This window comes from Solanum pennellii, chromosome 4, assembly GCF_001406875.1.
Source record: "Solanum pennellii chromosome 4, SPENNV200".
NCBI classification, from domain to species: domain Eukaryota; kingdom Viridiplantae; phylum Streptophyta; class Magnoliopsida; order Solanales; family Solanaceae; genus Solanum; species Solanum pennellii.
In genome coordinates, this window is record NC_028640.1 from 5,820,545 (window position 1) to 5,832,337 (window position 11,793).

The 11,793-nt window shown below is 35.7% G+C and overlaps 2 protein-coding genes across 2 annotated transcripts; one reads left to right on the plus strand and one right to left on the minus strand.

The window, feature by feature from the left end:
- Nucleotides 1–459: 459 nt before the first annotated feature.
- Nucleotides 460–4,757, minus strand: LOC107016057. Its single transcript, XM_015216531.2, has 3 exons — nt 4,525–4,757; nt 1,871–2,323; nt 460–1,487 (listed from the first exon to the last, which is right to left on the minus strand). Exons 1-3 carry the CDS (start codon nt 4,627–4,629, stop codon nt 822–824), a joined length of 1,224 nt encoding a protein of 407 aa, XP_015072017.1. The 5' UTR covers nt 4,630–4,757; the 3' UTR covers nt 460–821.
- A 1,737-nt stretch (nt 4,758–6,494) lies between these two features.
- Nucleotides 6,495–11,309, plus strand: LOC107017802 (pentatricopeptide repeat-containing protein At4g31850, chloroplastic). Its single transcript, XM_015218071.2, has 2 exons — nt 6,495–10,292; nt 10,937–11,309. Exon 1 carries the CDS (start codon nt 6,710–6,712, stop codon nt 10,217–10,219), a length of 3,510 nt encoding a protein of 1,169 aa, XP_015073557.1. The 5' UTR covers nt 6,495–6,709; the 3' UTR covers nt 10,220–10,292; nt 10,937–11,309.
- The last annotated feature ends 484 nt before the right edge of the window (nt 11,310–11,793 follow it).

Consider the following 11,793-nt stretch of genomic DNA (forward strand, 5'->3'; position numbering starts at 1 on the left):
AAGTCAAAGGGGGTAAGGGTAGTACCCAAAAAAACTAGAAAGAAAGGGACTAGATAAAACTTTGACACAACTTCAACTATATAGAAGAGGGCTAGCCCCCTCCTTTCCTCTTCTTATTATTGTTTCATTTGCTTTGTATCTTGCTATTTGATTGTTATATTTTTCTTGCGATCCTATTTCAATGACAAGAGGATCTATAAAATTAGCCTCTCTAGTGTCTACCCCTTAATACTCCTATTAAATAAAATTTAAAAAGTTGACTATAATTTCATATGATAAATATTTCAGATTATGTATTAATTTAAACAACACAAACCATAAAGTGATTCTTTATATCTTCTCAGTAATGTAACACTCACAAAATGGTCACTAGAGTAATAAATTATTTATCTAAACAATAACATAAACAATAACATATTTAGTATAATCTCACAAATGAAGTCCGGAGAGAATTTAACGTCAACGAACATTATCCTTACCTTTGTCAATAAAAGTGTTACTCAAATCATTTAGCCAATGATAAAGTGCTATGTTCACAGAATACAATTTCCTGAAACTTCATTTTGACCAAAAAAATGTTCTTCTAAAAGCTTGGCCAAACAGTTCATATGGAGAGAACAAAACTTAATCCTATTGACTGCTTGGACTAAAATTTATTACTAAAGTGAATACTGTTGGAGTAGACAAAATGTTTCTCTTCTTTTCTATTTTGTGTGGGAGTTGCTAAATGGTATCTCTATTATAAGGGGAGAGTGAGATATATTGTTCAGGGGAGTGTTTTTCTTATGTCCAGTCGTGGTGTCTGAGCTAGCTTGCACACTTCATAAGGACCAACTAGTGCGGAACATCAATGCAGGAAAAGGAGTGGTTCCTTCATTCATCACGTAGAGTAGACCTGGTTGCAACTTGCACTTCTTTCCTACTTTGAAATTGAGAAAGCTTTCAACTTGAAAATGGTTCCACTTTTCTGAACCATGTTGCAAACCACCAAGGCTCAATCCCCATCCAAAATCATCCACAGAGGTATCAGACATGGTAACTGCCCACTGCAAATATTTGGGATTTGATCTTTTTATCTGTACCCAGCCACCAATTTTTGTACTTTCATAAACTTCTGACTCTAGGGTCATGGCAAGTAACCCATCTAAGAGGCCGTTTTCCACCAAGGCCGCATCAGGATGCCCTGACCGTTGTAAAAAACTAAAAGGCAACGACATAGCTGCGAGTTCAGGCTGTGGACGTGATAGATTGGCCATTTTGTGTATGCCCAAGATTGATAGTTTTGAATTGCTTGAAAGTTGGCAAACAACTTGACCAAAAGTGCCAAAACAATACAGTTGACTACCAGGCTGTGGTGGCAATGCAGAGAAAAACTGAGCCAAGCAGGCAGCAATATTTGATTTTTTAATCATCACAGAGATTCCACTACCATTTAGCTGATTCAACAGGGGCGGCACAAAAGATGAATAGTCAGTCAGCCCCCTTTCCTGCAAAATTCCGCAAAAAAATTGTTATTCTAGGCTACACATTAAGGCAACTTTTTCTTCCTTGTTATGACCTCCCTCCCCCCACAAAATCTTCCTTGCCAACCTGTTGATTTCTTGTCATTCCTCATTCCTAATAAGTGCGAGAACTTTTGCACAACAGATCAGCAACTCAATATTTTCTTTTGGTTTTAGCGAGTACATCTGCAACTTCCTTTTACAGGTATTTCAACCTAACCTTTTTTTGGGAGGCCGGTAACAAAACTTTTGACCTTATTACTTTTGCAACTTATTGGTGATACTGACAATACCAAAAAGAATCGAACATGGAATTGATAACTATGATCACAAATAAGAAAGCACATTCAGTATTCAAAAGCATTTACCTCACGTGAACTTGTAGGTACTGCAACATCTCTGCATCGACCACCGACTGGAATGGCAACTGCAGTACACCAATCACTGATATGTGCTGCATAAAGAACTTTTGCTAAGGAAAGTGGACTACCCAGGATACTCTTTTGGCCTCTTTCGCTGCCAACAAACTCTGCTACAAGTGTATCCTTTTCACGGATAGTTGTTTCAAAAGTCAGCCTAGAATCAATACCAGTCCTAATTGCATTTTCAATTGCATCGCATTTGGATTCATCAATGGTACCGATCATCAACAGTGCACCCACAGCATCAAATTCTCCTCTTACGTGAGTGCTAGTTTCTTGGAATGGACTTCCTTTAGAAGATTTAAAGAATGCAAGCTCTCGCTCCAACTTCTCTTGTCTATCTCTTAGCTTCATAATATCTGAAAAAGCTTCTCGCTGCAATCTCTTCAAGATCTCAATCTGTAAATGATATTATTGGAAGAGTTGTAAAGAACCATCATACAGGCAGTTTCTACATAAGAATTAGCAAATATGTCAAACTAAAGCTTCGCGAGGGGAGTAGAGTTGGGAAACAGTGATATCCTACAGCTAATGAGAGTGACAAATCTCAACCGAACTATGTCAAAATAAATTTGGATAGGTACATTTTTTTTTCTTTCGATAAGTAAAAGGATCATTAAATGATATTTTTCTTTACATATGTAAACTCTTTATTCAATATTATTTCCTGGGAAGCCACATAATACAGGCATCGTCATACAGCAGATAGAAAACATAAAAGACTTTGATCTAGCAACAATGGAAATGACAGGAAAAGATGGGAAAAAATAGACGAACTTGCAGAAACTAGATGAGGTTAGTGTACACAGCCAGAGCCTTCTCATACTTAAGAGACCCATCAGAGTAAAGCAGAGCCCAATTACAAAGCTTGTGGTAGCTGGCAAAGTAAGAATTTGACTGCTCAAGCTCTGAGTACTTCCTAAGGACACTGTTCCGCAGTTGAACGTTGCATAACAGGTAACAGATATACCCACTTTAGGTCAATAGTACAAAAGTAGGGATGCGCACAATCTCACCTTCTAAAAAGAGCCAAAACTACCATGCTCACATAAGAAGTAACATTTTCATAACTTTTACTGTTCTGCCTTTAGATATTCATTTGCTTCAAATAAGATTCACATGAAGGAGTAACTGTTATCTTGAAGAAATGTTCAATTTCATACTTGTTTGGATTCCTCACTCTATATAACTCTTACGGCACATTCTTTCTGCACATTCTTTTAGGATCTAGGTTGGGAAAACTTGAATACAATATATATGTGATCCAATGCTGTTCTCTTTTTCCCAAAACATCTATCAAACCTGTCCCAGTAGGGTGGCCCCACAGAGCCATTTTAACAATTTTCTTTTATGACTGAACTTCTTAAGGAGCCAGCCCTATGGGCCAACACCATAGCCTTCAAAACTCACGGATGATGTACTTTCCCCTTTAGTCTCTATACTTCTCAACTTAATTACAGGACTTAGTAGTTAGTTCACTTGGCACAGGGCTCGAATCTGTGACTTAAGAACAAGTCCCTCAACCTTCCTCTTTTTAACAATCTAGGGAAGTAAGGTTCCAATCCTAATCATGACATGTGCAAAACTAAGTAAGTTCTTTCCATCAACCTAAATATTTTGGGACAAAGCTAATCAATACCATTGTTAGTCGAGGAACCCCTAAATACCATTGTTAAAAGAAACAAAAACAAAAAGAACATCTAGTGTCCATCCCAACAGAAATGTTGCATAGGGAAAAAATGAAATGCATCCGAACTAATACTTGAAAACAACATCATACCCAGTATAATCACACAATTGGGATCTAGGAAGGGTACTGTATACACAGCTTACCCCTCTCTATATTATCTCTTTTGATAATCGTAGTCAACTTTCAAGCACATCAACTAGTTCCACAAGATACCTAATACCTCACACAAGCAACAAACACTAGGTAACTCTAACCACCAAGACTAAGACAGATAGCAAGAAATCACCAGTATTTTTTGTCTAACAGCTCACACAATCGACAAGCATTAAGTAAATTTGTCCATTAAAGATAAAACAGATAACAAAAAATCAATAATGTTTTTGTAACAACTCACACAAGCAATCCATCAAAGCTAGAAGAACAGATAACAAGAAATCACTAGTGTTTTTGTCTAACAACTCACACAAACAACAAGCATCAAGTAAATTTGTCCATCAAAGATAGAACAGATAACAAGCAATCAGTAATATTTTTGTAAACAACTCATACAAGCAACAAGCATCACGTAACTCTATCAATCAAAGCTAGAACAGATAACAAGAAATCACTAGTGTCTTTGTCTAACAACTCACACCATGTAACTCTATCCACCAACACTAAAACAAATAGCAAGAAATCACTAGTGTTATTGTCTAACAACTCACACCATGTAACTCTATCCACCAACACTAAAACAAATAGCAAGAAATCACTAGCGTTATTGTCTAACAACTCACACAAGCAACAAGCACCAGTTTACTCTAACCATCAAACTAAGACAGATAGCAAGAAATCACCTAGTCTTCATTGACAGCTTGGCCACATTGTAGCCCAAAATTAACCGGAAAAAGAAAATACACAGTTAATTTACCGGATTGGAAACTTCGCGGTTGCGGAATACGACGGAAGCCAAATCCTGCGTAGATTTTGCAAAGGATTTTAACTTGTCTACAACTGAAACAGCTCCTTCTTCCATTTTTGAAAACCTAAATGTATGAATCACAAGAAAAAAAAAAGCTTCGATGAGTTGTGTTAATGGAGTTTCAACAATGGAATTTCACTTTTTCTCTACTCTTCCGCCATAACTGTATGGTACAAGTTTGTTACTGAGAAGATGGAAATGAAAATTGCTATATATATATAATTTAATTTAGATATATTGCGATATTTTAAAATCAAGAAATTAATTATGTTAACTTATTATCATGTTTTAAAAAATTATATATTGAAAAATAAATTATTTTTATAATTTTAGTGATTTCTATGTATATATTATATAAACGTTTTGTCGAAACTTAAAAAGTGTTTAACATAATGATACAAATATATATACTATATTTGTCCTTTATTATTAATTTTTTTAATAACGTTTTATCAAATAAGTTATAATAACTTAATTGATTGGTTTGATTAATTATCTTATAATGACTTTTTTCATTTTGTCATTTCTTTCCCTTTTTAAAAAAAAATGGAGGCAAAGAAGAAAAAATAGGATAAAATACTACAAGAATAAAAATTGAATTCTGGCCCTCAATTTAAAATAAACAATCTATAATATATATCAAGTATTGACTCCGCATACTTCTTAAGAAAATATAAAAATAGAATAATAATTTTACTATATCATTATTTGAATATATTTCCTCTATCCTTGTTCACTTTTTTTTTTATTTGTCTTTAATTACTTGTCCATTTTGATAAATAAAAAAAGAACAAAATTTTTTTTACCTATTATATCCTCAATAAATTACTTTGAAAAAAGTAGAATTTCTTGAAAATCTAAAATTTTTAATTCATTCACTTTATTATTATTATGGGTAAAATAGTAAACTCATTATGTCAATTATTGTTTTTTAAATAGGTGTATCAATTCAAAAGATGATAATTAATTGGAGACAGGAATAATAAATATAATATCTTATAAAATATAATTAAAAAATGACTATAATTAATGATAAAAAATAAATTAGAAATTAAATGTAAAATTATTCCTCATTTCTTTTTATTATGATTCTGCACAATTCTTTAAAAAAAAATTAACAAAAAATACAATTCGACTAATATATCCCTACTGGCTATTTAGTCTTGCTCACATAAATAATCTTCAATTATTATGGAAATAATATTTGTTAACAGACTACTGAATTTACACTTTAAATAATCATTGATTGATTGTCCTGTTATAGGATTGAATTATAGGCAAAGAATACCGAAAGTTTAATAACATAACTTTATAATAAAACTAAAAATTTCTTCACTGCTCAATGAAAAAGATAGTCATTCTCTTTCTGAATGAAATTTTTGTGCCTCCAAATTTAGTTTAAATAAAAAAAATTATTTCATACAATATGAGTGGAGTTACGGAGTATATCATGTAGATTAAATATTTTTTATGTGGCATTCAAATATCTCTCACACGCCTTCACAGTGTGAAGTCACGGAGTATGCCATATAAGTCAAGTATCTCTCGAGTGACATCCATGTATTTCTTACACGCCTTAACTATGTAGAGTCAAGTGTGTCACGTAAGTCAAAAGATGTACAAAATTACAAAAAAAGAAAATCAGTTGAGAGGTAATAGAACCTTAGTATAGTTAACATGTGTCTCTGAAACTTTAGATCTTTGATGCATCGTGGTTTCGGGACCCTTATATCAAACTTCGAACGAAAGAATCAAAGTTCCGAATAAAAAAACCTGACACATAATTGATTTTTTGATTTTCCGATATGTGTGTCCACCCATACGTCATCCCTAATGAACATGAAATAAATATTCGAATTTAGTCGGGGCTCCTCCTCCGAAAGAAAAGAAAAAACTTTCCTTTTTTTCACTTTTCCCCCTTATTTTCCTAAATCCAAGCAAAATGCACTAAAATTTTATCCCACAAATTCCTCATCCTCACTCAAAATTCCAACCCACATGTTTACTTCAGTCCCAACTCCATAATCAGCCAAAAAGCAATCTTTTTTGCCTCATGATTATACATTTCTTATGCAGAACTTGTTCAGATTGTTCTCATGTAAGTTTTTGCATATAAATTTACTTTCTTTTTTCCATGGGTGTGATTGTACTTAGCTCCTCAGCAATTTGCTGCAATAATTTCAATTGTGTATCTGTTACTGAGACTAGACAATCTACAAGTGGTAATGGGTGGTTAAATTGTGATAAAAATAGGAAAAAACATGTGGGTTCTTCAAGATTTGTAATGAAATGTTCCAATGATGTTGTGTTGGCTGGGAACTTGAATTTTTTCCCAGGTGGGTCTGTGGTGAATTGTGATAAAATTAGGAAAAAACATGTGGGTTCTTCAAGATTTGTTATGAAATGTTCCAGTGATGTTGTGTTGGCTAGGAACTTTAATTTTTCCCCAGGTGGGTCTTTGTTGAATTGTAATAAAATTAGGAAAAAATATGTGGTTTTTTCAAGTTTTGTTATGAAATGTTCCAATGATGTTGTGTTGGTAAATGGGAAACCTAGAAATGGCATATCTGCTGAGGGAGTATTGAGGAACTTGAGGTCGATTTCGGAACCAACTGAGGCTTTAGCTTTGTTTAAATCCGTAGCGGAGATGCCTAGGGTTGTGCATACGACAAAGACATGTAATTACATGTTGGAGTTTTTGAGGGTTCTTGAAAGGATTAATGATATGGCGGTAGTGTTTGATTTGATGCAAAAACAGATAATATATAGGAGTTTGGATACTTATTTGATTATATTCAAGGGTCTTCATATAAGGGGAGGGATACGCGAAGCTCCGTTTGCCCTTGAAAGGATGAAGAAAGCAGGGTTTGTGTTGAATGCGTACTCGTACAATGGGTTGATTCATTTGATTCTTCAAGCAGGGTTTTGGCAGGAAGCTTTAAAGGTTTATAGAAGGATGATTTCAGAAAAGCTTAAGCCTAGTCTTAAAACATACTCTGCGCTAATGGTTGCCTGTGGTAAAAGAAGGGATACTGAAACAGTCATGAGACTGTTAAGCGAGATGGAGGGTCTGGGATTAAGACCGAATATTTATACTTTTACCATTTGCATTAGAGTGCTTGGAAGGGCTGGAAAGATCGATGATGCTTGTGCTGTATTAAAGAGAATGGATGATGAAGGTTGTGCTCCAGATGTTGTTACTTACACAGTCCTCATTGATTCTCTTTGCATTGCTGGCAAGCTAGATATTGCTAAAGAAGTCTTTTTCAGGATGAAAGATGGGTGCCAAAAACCTGATCGAGTGACTTACATCACTTTGCTAGATAGGCTTAGTGATCGTGGTGACTTGGACTCTGTAAGGGACTTCTTGGACAGGATGGAGGCTGATGGTCATAAAGCAGATGTCGTCTCTTTTACCATACTTGTTGATGCTTTGTGCAAAGTAGGTAAGGTAAGTGAAGCATTTGCTACATTAGATGTAATGAAGGAAAAGGGGATCTTACCGAATCTTCATACTTATAATTCATTGATTAGGGGCCTACTAAGAAAGAAGAGAGTTAATGAAGCGTTGGAGCTGTTTGATAGCATGGAATCTCTTGGAGTCGAGGTTACAGCTTACACGTATATCCTGTTTATTGACTACTACGGAAAATCAGGTGAGCCTGATAAAGCACTTGAAACATTTGAGAAGATGAAAGCTCATGGAATCGTGCCTAACGTTGTTGCTTGCAATGCATCTTTGTATAGTGTAGCAGAAATGGGAAGGCTTGGAGAGGCGAAAAGGATATTTGATGGAATTAGAGAGAGTGGATATGTTCCAAATTCTATCACCTACAACATGATGATGAAATGCTATAGTAATGCAGGGAAAGTTGATGAAGCCATTAAATTACTCTCCGAAATGATAGAAAGTGGTTGTGATCCTGATGTGATTGTAGTCAATTCATTGATCGACATACTTTATAAGGATGGTCGGGCTAGTGAGGCGTGGGCATTGTTTTACAGATTGAAGGATATGAAACTGACTCCTACTGTTGTGACCTACAACACTTTACTGGCTGGATTAGGAAAAGAGGGGAAGATTCGAGAGGCCTATGAGTTACTTGATTGCATGGCTCTTCACGGGTGTGCTCCAAACACAATCACTTACAATACACTTTTAGATAGTCTTTGCAAGAATGGTGAGGTTGACACGGCCTTGACATTGCTTTATCAAATGACAGGACCAAATTGCTTTCCGGATGTTTTCAGTTATAACACTGTAATATTTGGGTTGGCCAAAGAAAAAAGGGTAACCGAAGCATTTTTGCTATTCCATCAGATGAAGAAGAAAATGTATCCTGACTGTGTAACTGTATATGCTCTTCTACCTATTCTTGTGAAAGACGGTTTAGTTGAGGATGCTGTTAAGATTGTGGACGGTTTTGTTAACCAGGCTTTGATTAGGTCAGATAGATCCTTTTGGCTGCAACTGATGGAAGGTGTTTTGGGTGAAGCTGAATTAGATCATTCCATTTCTTTCGCGGAAAAACTGGCATCGTATCATATTTGTAAAACTGACGTAATAATAGTGCCTGTTATTAGAGTCCTTTGCAAGCGAAAGAAAGCCCTTGATGCTCATGATCTTTTTGTTAAATTCAAGAACAAATTCGGTATTCGTCCAACACTAAGATCATATTATCCCTTGGTTGAAGGACTTCTGAATGTTAATCTTAAAGAATTGGCGTGGCATCTTTTCAAGGAGATGAAAAATTCCGCCGGTTGTGCCCCAGATGTTTATACCTATAATTTGTTTCTTGATGAACTTGGAAAGTCCGGGAAGGTTGATGAACTTTTTGAGCTGTATGAGGAGATGCTCCACAGAGGATGTAAGCCGGTCGCGATAACTTACAATATTCTCATTTCTGGTTTGGTGAAGTCTAATAAAGTAGAGAGAGCAATGGATTTTTACTATGATCTTGTAAGTGTAGGGTTTACACCGACTCCTTGTACATATGGTCCTCTCATAGATGGGCTTTTGAAGGTTAAAAATTTCGACAAAGCAAAGGACTTTTTCGAGGAAATGGCGGATTACGGATGCAGACCGAATTCCACTATCTACAACATTCTCATAAATGGATTTGGGAAAGCTGGTGATCTGAAAGCTGCATGTGATCTCTTTAACAGAATGAATAAAGAAGGAGTTAGACCCGATTTGAAGACGTACACCATTCTTGTAGATTGTTTATGCTCTGCCAGGAAGGTGGACGATGCTTTGCACTACTTTGAGGAACTGAAATCAGCTGGTCTTGATCCTGATTTGATTTCTTACAACCTTATGATCAACGGTCTTGGGAAATCTGGTAAAATGAAGGAAGCGCTGCATCTTCTTGATGAGATGAAAAGCAGAGGAATCACCCCGAATCTTTATACCTATAATACCTTGATATTCAATCTTGGGATTGTTGGAATGTTGGAGGAGGCCGGAAGGATGTATGAAGAACTTCAGCAACTCGGTCTTGAACCCGATGTTTTTACTTATAATGCTCTTATTAGAGGGTACAGCAAGTCTGGTGATCCAGATGGTGCATATGCCATTTATGAGAAAATGATGGTCGGGGGTTGTAGCCCAAATAGTGGTACTTTTGCTCAACTACCTAATTAACAGCGGACATTTTAGGTTCTTCAAGTGAAGCTTGTGAGAGCGAGTTCCTAAACTCTGCATTGGGGCTGCTAAGGTATATACTCATTCTACCACTCCAGGGAACTTGCTGGAGAATGTAAATCATTTCTGCACTTTTTGAATATTCAAAACATGCTAAGTAAAAATGTTTTTCAAGACATAGTTGCTATAATTTCTTGCTCCTAGAATCATCACGTACCCCGGAGGCAGATCCAGATATTGGTACTAGGTTCACCAAAAAACCCAATGTACTCTGATGCTCGTTACTCGAGCTGAGGGTCTTCCAGAAGCAGCCTCTCTACCTCCTCGAGGTATGAGTAAGGTTTGTGTACACTCTACCCTCTCTAGACCCTCCTAATGGGACTAACACTGGGTTTCTTGTTGTTGAACCCATGATTTCAAAAATACAATGGGTTCAATGATAAGAACCTTGAAGGTGGAACACATAAATCGTAAATCCTGGATCCGCCTCTGTCATCCCCTGCCCTCAAATTTATCACCAAGACTATACGAAAGAAAATTTGCTTATTCCCTTTCCCATTCTCAGAACATCAATGTGTCCAAAAGAAAATTTGCTTATTCCCTTTTCCATTCTCAGAACATCAATGTGTCCAAGCTAGAAGTTATTATCTTGTCAAGTCTGATAGTTAACTTGGCTGAAAGTTCTCTTAACCTTAACTTCTCGTTTCTTTTCTGCAGGGGTTACCTCTGCTGATCGGACACTATTTGGAGCTCGTAGATGTGTCAGCAAGGTTCTTGGGGCGCGGCTGAACCTCAAAGTCTTTTGGATTTCATTTTAAGGTGCTCTATAAATCCGAAAACGTTGTCTATATAAAGTGTTAATATTTGGTTGTTGTAGGTTTATACCTGTGCAGCTTGTAAGAATGAGTGGGCAGTCTTAGCATTAAGTGTAGCATATCTCTTATGCTTGGTGAATACATGGTGCCTATATCTGTAGATAATTCAACCATATTTGAGGCAAAACTCTTTATAAAGTTTTGATTTGTTATTCAATTTACCAAGAAATGTAGTGATCTTCTTGTTGCTAAGAAATGTTTTAATTCATTATTTACACTGCTTTGTTATGCGATACTTGAGCCGAGGATTTTTTTGAAAACAGTCTCTCTATCTCCATAACATAAGGGTAAGGTCTATGTACCCTACTTTTCTTATAGATTTGTCCTTCAAATTGCTCATGTGTGGCATTGTGTAACGACAGAACATGATGCAATTTATCCAAACGTTGTAGCATTGGTCAAGACAATATAATACATTATCAAGCGATATGTAACAACCATCCAAACAAAGTGTTAAAAGTTGAAACGTGATGTTAGATATGAAGCTCTTCTACAATGCACCAATGTGCAACCTTTTTAAGACTTGAAGGTCTTTGACAATTGCATTCAAGGATTAATGGGCAAAACATCGATATATCTAGTGCAATATTACGTGGTGAGTGTATATATATTATATATATATTAGATTTATTCTTGTTTCTGTTTGTGCATTTCAAACATAGTTTTGTGGCTATAAATATGGATGTAGAACAAAATAGT

Coding starts and splice junctions, on each gene's coding strand:
- LOC107017802 (XM_015218071.2), top strand. CDS start 6,710: ATGGGTGTGATTGTACTTAGCTCCTCAGCAATTTGCTGCAATAATTTC.
- LOC107016057 (XM_015216531.2), bottom strand. CDS start 4,629: ATGGAAGAAGGAGCTGTTTCAGTTGTAGACAAGTTAAAATCCTTTGCA. Junction 2,324..4,524: donor ACCGCGAAGTTTCCAATCCG/GTAAATTAACTG, acceptor TATCATTTACAG/ATTGAGATCTTGAAGAGATT. Junction 1,488..1,870: donor TACCTACAAGTTCACGTGAG/GTAAATGCTTTT, acceptor GGAATTTTGCAG/GAAAGGGGGCTGACTGACTA.